The sequence below is a fragment of the Sinocyclocheilus anshuiensis genome, unplaced genomic scaffold (assembly GCF_001515605.1).
Source record: "Sinocyclocheilus anshuiensis isolate Anshui unplaced genomic scaffold, SAMN03320099.WGS_v1.1 scaffold813, whole genome shotgun sequence".
NCBI classification, from domain to species: domain Eukaryota; kingdom Metazoa; phylum Chordata; class Actinopteri; order Cypriniformes; family Cyprinidae; genus Sinocyclocheilus; species Sinocyclocheilus anshuiensis.
This window is the reverse complement of record NW_015540942.1, coordinates 1,218,257-1,230,902: the sequence shown is the minus strand read 5'-3', so window position 1 is coordinate 1,230,902 and position 12,646 is coordinate 1,218,257. Positions and strand designations below refer to the sequence as shown.

Here is a 12,646-nt window from a genome sequence, read left to right as displayed (position 1 = left end):
AAAAATGTAGATGAGCTGAAGGCCACTGTCAAAGAAACCTGGGCTTCCATACCACCTCAGCAGTGCCACAAACTGATCACCTCCATGCCACGCCGAATTGAGGCAGCAATTAAAGCAAAAGGAGCCCCTACCAAGTATTGAGTACATGTACAGTAAATGAACATACTTTCCAGAAGGCCAACAATTCACTAAAAATGTTTTTTTTATTGGTCTTATGAAGTATTCTAATTTGTTGAGATAGTGAATTGGTGGGTTTTTGTTAAATGTGAGCCAAAATCATCACAATTAAAAGAACCAAAGACTTAAACTACTTTAGTCTGTGTGCATTGAATTTATTTAATACACGTGTTTCACAATTTGAGTTGAATTACTGAAATAAATGAACTTTTCCACGACATTCTAATTTATTGAGATGCACCTGTATTTATACAAGCACAGTCACATGTCCAGTCACATGTCGGTGATATTCTACTAGCATAAGTGAACATCATACACATTTTATGTAGTTAGTGAAATTATTTCTTAAACCCAGTAAGTATTCAAGCACATCTCTGAAAAACAAACAGAAGTCTTACCTCAAAGAACACAGGTGATTACGGCAATAAAGTAGACGCTGAGTGCACTGCTCTGATTTGAGACTGAGTCTTATCTGAGGGAGGGTTTAAAGTGCTGATAGTGAAGTTTGAACACTTTTATGGTGACTGACTGGTGTTTAAAGACACAGTACCTATATCACAGGTGTTTCCTGTACCAGGACATTTTGTTTTTACAGCACTTCATTAATTTCAGCTATTATACTCTCAGAAAAAGGTACAAAAGCTGTCACTGGGCCAGTAGCCTTTTAAAATGTACCAATATGTATGATTTAGGTACAGATATGTATACATTAGGTAGTAATGTAAAGTACTTTTTTATTTAATAAATATATTAAAGTAGGTACAAATTTATTAAAAAGTACCACCCCAGTGACAGCTTTTTTTTTTTTCTAAAAGATTGCACCAGCAACAATGTGCTTCATTATTTGATTTTATTTACCTCAATTGCCTCATAATTAAAGAACAGGCATTGTATTGCCTATATCATTATATTGCCTCTCCCTGATGAAGTGAAAGCTTCCTTGCAAAGTCCAGGCTGGTTTGTGTTGCTTTGGTTTTGGTACAACTGGTGGACCAACATGACCTTTCTGGCAAAGACAGCTGATCAAGGAAGTCTTACTATTTAATCTAGTTAAGATGCCTGCTAGTGACTCGAGTACATCAGTGTTCAAAACAGCTGTGCTGACTCCAAATACACATTATATCTCCCCAGACGTTTCCCTTTTATTTATGTGAAATAAAGAGAAACACAATGGTTTAAGAATAATGTAAAGTTTAATATATTTCATCAACATGAAATAAGCAAACAACAGTCTAAAGGAGAAAAAATATGAAGTAAATAATAAGGCTGCTGGTGCTGATGAGCCAGTTCCCCATGAATGAACTCCTAATCTAGTCAAATAAACCTGCCATTGTATATCATACATTTTGTTGGCTCCTTGACAAACTGCTTTTGTTTTCTCTTTTGTAAATGACTTTGGATAACTAAATGCAAGAATGTAAAATAAACATGTCAAACGAACTTTGTATAAGGTGCAAAAAGAGTGCATGTTTATAATTGACATAAAACAATTTTAACTTCATTCCCAGACATTAACGTTAACAGTTTATTTATTCTATGGACTGTAAATGGTAACTTGGTATCATAAAAAATTGTGACTGAATTGTGCCATTGTGGTGTACATTAACATTTAATTCACAAACTAGAGCATAACATGTTTGGGGAAAATACTGTATTTGCAAGGGAATCAAGAAAATGTTATCAATTAGATGTAACTTATCATGAGTAATAAAGGTTTGTAATTAGGAATCTGCATTATAATATATTATACATATATATTATTTCATTATTTACTCTGCACAATAGCCTATTCAAACAAACACTGAAAATGTTTACAGAATTAACAAATAACCATTGACTATTCTCCACGACTTTGTGAACTTATCTAATACAGCTAAATGTACAAAAAACATTTCTTAATATGTTGTACGTTAAGATTATAACTTAAAGTCCTGAGAAATCAATTATAATCATCATTATTTAAGACCAAAGTAAACTTTATAATACAAACTCATCTCGGCTGAAATCAGTCGGCATGTTAATTACATTTGGAATGTTTTAAAACTGAAACATAAAAGCATTTCAGCAGCTCCAATCATACAGCTGATTCCACTGTTTCACTTTAGAAATGCGAATACAAGGTGTCTTAGGTCTCAATAATTCATTCACTGACATTCTGGCTTCTTATGGCCAGTTAAGCGGTGGATTCCACATAGTTGCCAGGAAAATATCCCTTTACTCCATTGAGAACGCCCTCACACCAGCCATCCTCATTCCTGCTGGTGAGGTAGATGATATCGCCCTCCTGAAACACCAGGTCACCTGGCTTGCCTGTGTTGCAGTTATATAGTGCCACCACTTGGTAGGAAAGAGAATTACAATGGAAAATCAGTACCGAAAGATATTTTTGATATCTCATGTTCTGAATGTGTCATTACAAAACGATCCGTCTTAGATGTCAATACAGTCATTTTCACAATGCAAATACTTTACCTGAATGAGTTAACATAAATGAGCCTACCTTTCTCCAAATAGTCGGCTGGTGCAGTTATGTCATAATCAATGGGGGGAGGTAGAGGGGGCAATTCCTCAAAGTTGTCGAAATATTCTAGTGGTGGCGATGGGGGCGGTGCTGGAATCTCAAGGTCTAAATGTGCATTGACACACAAAGTTAACATAAACTTACAAAACTGGCAAAGTGCAAATGCACCATTATGATCATAAGTGTGTTTGAAGGAGATGTGGGTAATTTCCGTTCCACAAGCCACATCAAATAAAATTGTGAAAATGATTATTAATTTTTTTTCCATTTCAAACATATGGAAGCCTACACTGATCATCAAACAATATAAATAATAACAATATATCTCTCATTTTATAAAATAAAAATAATAATTATTATTGCAGTTATTTCGCGATTCCATTTTTTGACACTAGAAATTACACACTTCACCTTTACAGGGATGGTTCACCAAAGACAACAAAAGTCTATCATATGGCTTCAGAAGACTTGGAATATAATGCACCAGTACTATTTTATTTTCCTCTGACTCCACTACAGCGTCCAAATATGTCTATTTGTATTAATTTTTTTGTGTACAGTGTATAATTTTTTTCTTGTTTTAGATCTGTTTTATAGGTCAGTCTTTTTTTTTTTTTAGCTAAACCTTTTCTACAGTTGGTTGAGCACCTGCTTTTAAATTTTGGTAATAGTTTTATTTAATAACAACAACAACGCTGTTGTGCATAAGTTGCAAGGATTATTTTTATGATGCCTTTTTGGTTCTACTTTGTCCTTTTTGCAGCTAACATGTTTGTATGGACATGATGGTGAGTAAATTATGACTTTTTTGGCTGAACTATCCCTTTAAAATCACTCGACTCATTTGAGTTTTCAAAAGAGAGATCTAACTTGGCGGAGGATGTAGTTTGAGTGTCCTGTTGTGTGTAGGATGGTGTGATATGAGGTCAAAGTATGTGCTGATTTGACTTGCTGAAGTGCAGACTGGGGAAATGGCAAATATAAAGGAAGAGAAGAGCGTCAGACAGCAATGCACAAAGAGGCCTCACTTACCCAGGTGCTCCAGCCGAGCAGGGATCCTGCACAATGGGCTGAATGAAGCAGGCGGAGCCAGAGGAGGTGGGTATGGAGGGGGTGGGGGTATCATGACTGACAGGTGTTTATCAAGAGAAGTGTGAGGGAACAAATTTGAGATTTTTTTTAAAGGCCGAACAATAAAAATGCAATTACTAAACTAAATGGTCTTTGGAATGGTATGAATGGCTAAATAAGAACCTATTTTTGGTGCGTGGTATCAATATATTTGATAACAAAATGAGAAACTGTCAATGAAATCTGAGAGGTGGCTTTAACGAATCAGGTCTCAGGAAGAAGTGGGGCCTTACGTGATTGAGCAGAAGGCAGAAAAAGCGAGCGCGTGTACAGCGAGCGAGCGCTGGGGCCCATGCGGACCCTCAGAGACAGCGAGCGAGAGCTAGGAGGATGACGTCGCACCCGTGAGCGGCGAGAGTGCAGAGCTGAGTGAGAAGAGAGAGACAAGTGTGAAAATAAGAGCAAAGAGTATAAAAGCTCACAGAAATAAACTACAGCAACACCAAGATAAAGAGCATAGATAAGCTGCCTGTAAGACAAAGCAAACATGTAATCATTCAAACTGAGCATTTTGAAGCGATACACAAAGCATTATACAAAACAAAATACCACCTTTAGACAAACGTGCTTTTGTTTTGGCGTTTTTGTACCTTCAATGTTCTCGTCACACGGCAGAGGCGGTGGGGTCGGAAGATCACGGCCATCAGGGACTGGTGGAGGAGGCATGTCACTGGGAGCTTCTGGTAGAGGAAATCCATTCTCCTCGGCCACTAGACACAAAAATTCTCTATTCAATTTTATTACTCTATTCAATTTTCTATTTTAAACTACTGTCATTGGATTCTTTTTCTCTGACTTCACTACAGAGTACAAATATGCTTACTGACTGGATTGTATTCTTACAACACACCTTTATACTTACAGAACATACTTTATTTTTTTATATATTTATTTATTTTTGTGGATAGTTTATCATTTTTTCTTGTTTTTAGTCTCATACATCATAACGTTTTTAGTTGTCCACCTTCCTGAAGGATCATGTGACACTGAAGACTGGAGTAATGATGCTAAAAAACTTTATCATACCTTGCTTTAACACGTCACATCTAGCTGGCATGCGTTGTAACCTCCTCCTAACCACCTTTCAATGACCTGCTGTGTTATAGGATGATGCTGAAATCTTCAGGCACAAACTAACCTGTTTCAAGAGGTGGAGCTGGTGGAGGAGGTGGTATTGTCATCAGGCTGCTGGGCTCAGGTGTATTCACTGGAGGGGGCAAGGGGATGTTGGTACAGTCAAGGGGAGGAGGTGGTGGAGGTAGAGGTAGGGGTAGACCAGTCTCCTGTCCATGATCTTGTTCGCCCTCTGCCTCCATCAGTGGGGGTGGAGGGGGTGGTCCTTCATCCAGCAGCGTGCTGATGATGTCAACATCAGGGCTGGCGGGCCAGCTGGGCACTACAGGAGGCGGCACGGCTTTACTGAAGCTCGAACTGCAGCGACGGAAGAAATCCAGTTATGACAAGTGATATAAATGTTATGTTAGAATTATAATCAGAAACGATAAAACACTTTCTGTGCTCTTACGCAATAGACTTGTCATTAAGTGAGGTAAGGGACGCTCCATGAGAGAGAGTGGGTGCCACAGGACACTGGACAGGCTCGGGTGGACGGCTGCCTCGACTTAATCAACATACAGACACAGAAACACATATTGAGGTGTCAGACAGTTAATATTAGGCATGTACTTCTGAATTTCATGCAGAAAGCCACTTAGGACACTTTGCTCTAAAAAGACAGGTGCATGACTCAAGTGCTCATGCTGAGAAACTAAAGTTACCGCAATGCAAACCGTGTTGCTTTCAGGCAGTGTAAAGTGGGGAAGTGGGTAGAACAAAACTAAAATCACTTCCTGGAGAAAGGCCATCTAACTGAGAAGGAAGAGGAACAGAAGCCTGAGACATATGCGGTTGATATGAGTTATGTCTGATTTCATTAGTTTTTTTTAATGAACAAGACATTTTTGGTGGAGGATCTAATCCAGAATAAAAAGAGAAGTGATTACTACTTTATAGTTAATCATAGGGTAGCAGTGGTCATGTGGGCAGCAGGTGATGAATAAACACAGGATAGCTGTAGATACTGCATAACAGAATGAAAACGTGCAAATGTCTCGAGATATGTTTTTAAATGCATCACAGCACTCATGGCACAAGATGCTGAAAAAAATAGCCAGACACTTTGCAGTGGTCACAGAATAGCACATATTAAAACAGATAAAAAATGTTGTTTTATTGTTAACTAAAACTATTGAGAATCATTTTCATTAACTGAAATGAAGCTGAAATAAAATAAAAATATTAGAACTTAATGTTGCCTTCACAACTAACTCAAAATCAGTACTAAAATGACTAAAACTAAAAATGAAATAAAAATAAAAGCTCAATAAAAATATTAAAAAAAAACTAAAAATGACAAACGAACCTAGCAAAATGACTAAAATTAAAATTAAAACTGAAAATGTAAAAATAAAAGCTAATTCACAATATTAATAAATACTATAATATCTAATAATCTCGTCCTGTGTGAACAGCACTAGACGTACCTCAGCGTGCTGCCGCTCCGTGTCATGGTAGCTGTTTTTAACTGCGGCTGGCCAGAATCCTGAAAACATCAAATCTGCAGATTAGTGTTTTTTGGATACAAGTAACTAAGTTATAATATCCAAACAAACACAATCCACAGACAAACTAAAGACTGACCACCCTGACTCTTTTCTATTAGCATTAGCCAACCTCTCATGTTTACTGTGTTTTTCTGAGAATGCAGAATATATTGAAAACAAAGTAACTGCATATTTATTCCAGGACTATAAACTATATTTTCTGGCTAATTACCCCAAAAAGTGTAAACACTGTGGCTCAGTGGTGCTATCCATACATTGCTGTTTGTTTGAGCAAATCTACACAGCAACACTGGCTCAAGCAATGGGGTGAGAAGGGACTATCTGTTTGACTGACCAGTGGGTAGTGTTCAGGGAACCTGTCTGAAATCATTTTCATCATTATTTTTGTAATACTTTTTAATGAAACTGGTAGCACAGAAATCACACACTTTATATGGCTTTACAGTCAAACATAAATTGAATAAATATATATTTACATCACCAGAAGTTTTTTTCAAACGTTTCTGCAAGAAGTCTTTTATGCTCATCAAGGCTGCATTTATTTGGTCAAAATACAGTAAAAACAGTAATATTGTGAAATATTATACAAAAAATTTAAATCACTGTTTTCCAGTTTAATATATTTTAAAATGTAATTTATTCCAGTGATGGCAAAGCTGAATTTTCAGCATCATTACTCCAGTCTTCAGTGTCACATGATCCTTCAGAAATCATTCTAATATGCTGATTTTCTGCCCAAGAAACATTTATTATTATTATCAAAGTTATTATCAATTATTATCAAAGGTGTGCTGCTTAATTTAACAGAATGTTTAAAAAACAGCATTTATTTGAGATAGAAAAAAGTTACCACTGTAACACTGTTAACAGTGTAATGCTGTAAAAGTCTGTCTTTTTTTCTTGCTAAAGAGTGGAGAGGAGTATTAATTTCTTAAAAACTTACACTGACGTAGTGTATATAATCAATTTATAATTAAAACAATAACATTTCACATGAAAATCTACCTTCTACAAGCATATCAACATGTAAAAATGAGTGTTTGCTTGTGAGTGCATGCAATGTGTTAAGTCTTGGTGTGTGTGTGTGTGTGTGCTACGTGATAGACTTAATATAAATGTGTGCTTCAACAGTCTTCTGTGGCTTTGTGCCGATGTATCCGCAAGCCTGACAAGTGCATTCCTGTGAAATTCTTGAAGCTTTGTGTTTGTTTGTCTGCTTACTGCTATATGGACCTAGCGGGGTATCAGTGAGCTAGCTAAACATGGGTAGCACCAATGAATGAGTAGCTGCTTTTCCCACGCTGCTTAGTGGCTGGTAGCCAGCCAACTGTGTGTGTGTGTGTGTGTGTGTGTTTGAGGGAAAAGAAGAGTGTAGAGGAGGCAGGAAAAGAGAGTGATCTGAATGTGCCGCTGCTCTGAGTGTGTGTGCACGGTTAATTGATGTCAGACTAACTGCTATATAACAGAATGTGGTCGGGTATGACAAAACTAACAAAAGCTAAACAAACATCGAATCGTACTTTTTGTGAAGGGAAGAAATTAAAAGTTAGATGATGAAACAGCTAAAAGGTTATTTCTTAAAATGTCAAATTTTTAATTGTTAATCCAGAGTCATTGTAAACACTGGGTAATCCTGCCGTATCTTGCTCCATTTTGTATTTTACCCTAGGCTACTAAATAATCCTGCGTAGATTTTACACTGTACAATTGTGTACAATCACACTGGGTTAACATTCTTATTTGCATATTTATGATGTTAAAACATTGATTTGAGAAGTATAGCAAGCAGCAAGCATGAAATTTCTGTGAAAAACAATGGCAAATAAATCCGATCTAGTTGTATTGAATGTTTGGATAATACAAAAATGCACATGAGTATTTAATGGGGAAAGCACTGTTGCTAAATAACTCAGTGTAACATTCTAGCGCCTCACTGCATACCTTTGGCACCACAATCTGGAGAGCTAACCATGCTCTGTACCCACTTCATGAAATTATATGTGTGCTCACCTTCATGCCATGGCCAACTGAGTCCAGGCTAGAGAAAGAGATGGGTGCGCGGGAGTATTTGATCTTGGCTTCTTTATTTTTTGCTGGGGGTACAATCTTATGACTGCGTGGAACCCTCTTGGCAACGGTGAAAGCGCCGATCTCTCTGCGGGCCACCTTCTCCCTGTGCATGTCCACTGTCTGTATAAAAGTACAGATATTGGGGGGGAAATGACTCCTGGAAATCTCTAAAACAATTTTTGACATTAAAATTAATAAATATTCCCAATCTACATGCCACACACTCATTAAAAGAGAGATGATAAACCTGATTCCTGTCTTTGCAACATTCTGCAGTAAAATATTTTTTTATTATATGTGACCCTGGACCACAAAACCAGTCTTAAGTGTCAATTTTTCAAAATTTTTCAAAATCCATTGATATATGGTTTGTTAGGATAGGACAATATTAGGTCGTGATACAACTATTTGAATATCTGGAATCTGAGGGTGCAAACAAATCAAAATACTGAGAAAATCACCTTTAAAGTTGTCCAAATGAAGTTCTTAGCAATGCATATTACTAATCAAAAATTAAGTTTTGATATATTTACGGTAGGAAATTTACTAAATATCTTCATGGAACATTATCTTTACTTAATATCCTAATGATTTTTGGCATAAAAGAAAAATCTATCATTTTGACCCATACAATGTTTTTTTGGCTATTGCTACAAATATCCCCCAGCAACTTAAGACTGGTTTTGTGGTCCAGGGTCACATATTACGGGGCTGTTGAATGTTTGATTCTGATTGTTGATGAATGTTCTAAGGCAGGGATCCTCAAATCTGGCCCACAAGATCCACTTTCCTGTAGAGTTTAGCTCTAACCCTAATCAAACACACCTGAGCATGCTAATCAATGTCTTCAGGATCATTAGAAAATCACAGGTAGGTGAGTTTGATCAGGGTTGGAGCTAAACTCTGCAGCACATTGGCCCTCCAGGGCAAGATTCGAGGAACCCTGTTCTAAGGTGTACATTTATTTTTCAGGAAACGCAGAGCTAAAGTAGTTCTAGGCAACAATGACTGATAAATTATTGTTTTTGATAAATGATTAACATTAAACATAAAATTAAATGCTATGTATTCACATTCATTTTTTATTAATTTATTAAGTAATATTAAATGTAATATGTTTACATGTATTTTATTAACCATGTATTAGTTCACAATGCAGTTAGCTAATAATATGCATTCTAAAAACAAGAATGCTATTAAGCAACCTTGAGCTTAATCTAGTATTTACATCCACCACAACATTAAGCTCATAGCCGTTTATGCTGTTCCAATGGAATCAACTCCCTCGGTAAAAGTTTAGTTTGTCATGTAGGAGGAACTGATGTTGTTCAGCCTTGCTAAGACATTAGATACTTCCTGAAACGCCAGTCTGGTGTTCCTCTGTAAGCCCTCAAATAGAGTGAGAAGGATCACTATTATTCCAGGCCTGCTTGTTACAGCTCTTCCTGGGCACAGGGCAGACAATGGAGAACATCAATCAGGGTTCAAACTTTGTTTCTGAGAGAGAGAACAGTGGCCCTTTCATTCCAAGTCTGGGATCTGGCTTACCCCCACTTTAGCCCTGCCTCAGGTGACCTGGTTAGGCAGGCTGGGCACGGAGCGCGCTGGAATGCTGTGCTGGAGTGAGAGGAGCCAAGTGAATCGAGGGGGGAAGGAGGGAGGGGGCCGTGGTGGCACGGAGTATTATCACCCGGGTGACAGGGGGCCCCAAGCAGTGACTACCTACACTGAGCTTTGGGACATTTCTACAACAGTACTCTGTCCTTATCCACTTAACAGTAGTAACAGCTTTTTACCAAGACACCAAGAGTAATTTTACAGTCATGCTATTTTCTTTTTTACTTAAATGTTCTTGCAAGTTTTTAGCAAGCAGGAATAATTGAGGCTTTTTCGAAAACCCTTCACAGATTCTTGATCACCTAAAATGTATCACAAAACTGAAGGTCATAATCATTATCATTTAGAAGTCTTATCACCTTCTAAATGATTATCGCCTTCTAAACGAAATTATAGGCATCTTATATACCTAGAATGCAGAATTGTAATTTGAAACTAAAATTAATAAATAGAATTAAAATGGAAAATGTGAAGAAATGTACATAAATGCTTCAAATATAGTTTTTAAGTGTTATACCTACATCACATAAGTTTTTTTTTTAAAGAAATCAATTATTTGCAAAAAATACATTTGTATTTAATGTTTATATTTTTTTTATCATATTTAATAATTTATTCTTTAGTTTATGGGCTGTGGTGGAATTAATTCAAATGTTGAAGTCCATTTTTTTAATAAAGCCATCTGTCAATGTGATAAACATTTGGTGGTGACGTACAGCAAAATTTAAATTAATTGTACCAGTATTCAATTACTAAGGGAAATAAGGAACCAGCACATGAAAAACTGCTAAATTCAGTGTATCTGAAGGACAACTTCCATTTTTCATGAAATGAAAGACGACATTGTGGAGCCGGCAAAGTTACAGAGTCTACATGATAAGACTGAACTACTTTACACTGATTAAAATGACCGTGTTGTGGTAATACGATCAAAAAATAACAAACATATTCCAAGTATCTCAAAACATCTGACTACATATTCCAGTATCCCTACAAGACAAAGAGGAATGGGGCTGATACCTGTTCGATCTGGTTGATGGAGGACTCTATCTTGCGGAGCTGCAGGGTCTGTGCATCCAGAAGCTTGAGCACATTGGTGGCCATAGAGCTAATCTGATAAGCCACACTAGCCAAGGACTGAGTAGTGAAGGCCTTGGTCTCCTCCAGGGCTTTGGTGGGGTCATTTCCAGACTGCAGAATTAGAAACATCCTTTAATTAAACCGTTAAACACAGATGACATATGAAAGCATGTTTCAACCAACTTCATCTTAATGTACATTAATACTAGCTGTCATGGTGTTGCATGTAATACATGCCCTTAACATCCTGCAGCAAGAAGAAAAGGGAACAAACTTTTTGTGTACAAGTACACAAGCATTTTGTAGCTACACACAGTCATTTTCATTTGTTGTTCGTCTTTTCATTGACTACTATTGTTTTTATACTGTGTCAATGATATTAACTATACTTTAAGGCTTAAGCTTATTCCTCAAGCAAACCTTTGAGCATTTTTAAATTTTCATGAAGACATTATTTAACGTTTACTAAGCAATTTCTGTTGTTTAGTCTGCTGACAGGCAATTTCTGGTTTTGCTGTATTTCTGGGGAGCATGCAACGTAAAAAAACAAAACAAAAAACTTGACCTCACACAAGGTTCGAGTCAGATGCTTTATCTTCTCACTTGTGTGCCTTTCTTCCTGAATGCTGTACAAAAGTATATTTATATTGAACAGAAGTCTCATAAATAGTAGCATGAGTGTGAGGTGAGATAAAACACGGCGGTAAAGTTAGTTTGATGTTTGACATTCATTAGACATTCTGGGCCTTGTGCAACATAAAGGGCATATATTTATGTCTATCTGAGTTAGTTTGGGCTCAAAACATAAAAGCTGCAAAGAGTTTAATTGGCAAAAAACCCGAATGTCTAATGAATGTCAAACATCAAACTAACTTTACCGCCGTGGAAAAGCTATAGAAAAGCAGCGCAGTAGAAATGCAAAAACGCATTCTGTACCCAATGCACAGACGTATTACTCAAGTATACTATTAAATAATTAAATTCTTGTTTCGTAAATTACACGTCTCATCTTTTCCCTACCGGTCTCAGATTGAATCTGTGTGTGGGACGTGAAGCTGCTCGAGCTCGTGTGAGTGTCTTACCTGCAGGTAGTTGCTCTCGCAGTAGTCCGCTACTTTGTATAAATTGTTGTAGTTGTCTAAAAGTGCTTTGCGAGCAGAAGGGGCCTCCTCCAGTATTTTTGTAACTTCTTCGGAGTAGTTTTGATCCTTCATTGCGCGATGGAATGACAGACCGATCAAGCTCAACTCCGGAAACCTCCGTGCGATAGCAGCCTACTGTACTGATATCTGTCAGTCAGACCCCATCCGCCAGTGCCTTCCTCTGTCACCAGACACAAGTTCTGCTTTGATGCTGCAAGCAGATATCTGATCAAGGGGCTTGCGAGCATGTGGAAACGAGAACATATTCCCATTTACATTTCAAC

At 37.2% G+C, this 12,646-nt stretch overlaps 1 protein-coding gene across 3 annotated transcripts; it reads right to left on the bottom strand.

The window, feature by feature from the left end:
• Window positions 1-1,450: 1,450 nt before the first annotated feature.
• LOC107689632 (ABI gene family member 3-like) lies at window positions 1,451-12,515 on the bottom strand. Of its 3 annotated transcripts, XM_016487715.1 has the most exons (11): window positions 12,303-12,515; window positions 11,161-11,331; window positions 8,464-8,643; window positions 6,373-6,431; window positions 5,355-5,450; window positions 4,968-5,260; window positions 4,420-4,539; window positions 4,063-4,194; window positions 3,731-3,826; window positions 2,678-2,803; window positions 1,451-2,514 (listed from the first exon to the last, which is right to left on the bottom strand). In XM_016487715.1, the coding sequence occupies exons 1-11, from the start codon at window positions 12,432-12,434 to the stop codon at window positions 2,351-2,353; spliced, it is 1,569 nt and encodes a 522-aa protein (XP_016343201.1). In that variant the 5' UTR covers window positions 12,435-12,515; the 3' UTR covers window positions 1,451-2,350. The 3 variants fall into 3 exon arrangements, with proteins under 3 accessions (XP_016343201.1, XP_016343202.1, XP_016343203.1); XM_016487716.1 differs by lacking the exon at window positions 4,063-4,194; XM_016487717.1 differs by lacking the exons at window positions 3,731-3,826; window positions 4,063-4,194.
• Window positions 12,516-12,646: the final 131 nt, after the last annotated feature.

Bases quoted from the DNA above. Each gene is read 5' to 3' on its own strand.
- LOC107689632 (XM_016487715.1), bottom strand. From the start codon at position 12,434: ATGAAGGATCAAAACTACTCCGAAGAAGTTACAAAAATACTGGAGGAG. The intron at 5,261-5,354 runs GTAAGAGCACAG...CCGTCGCTGCAG, and splicing joins CTTAATGACAAGTCTATTGC to TTCGAGCTTCAGTAAAGCCG. The intron at 2,804-3,730 runs GTAAGTGAGGCC...ATGCACATTTAG, and splicing joins TGCTCGGCTGGAGCACCTGG to ACCTTGAGATTCCAGCACCG.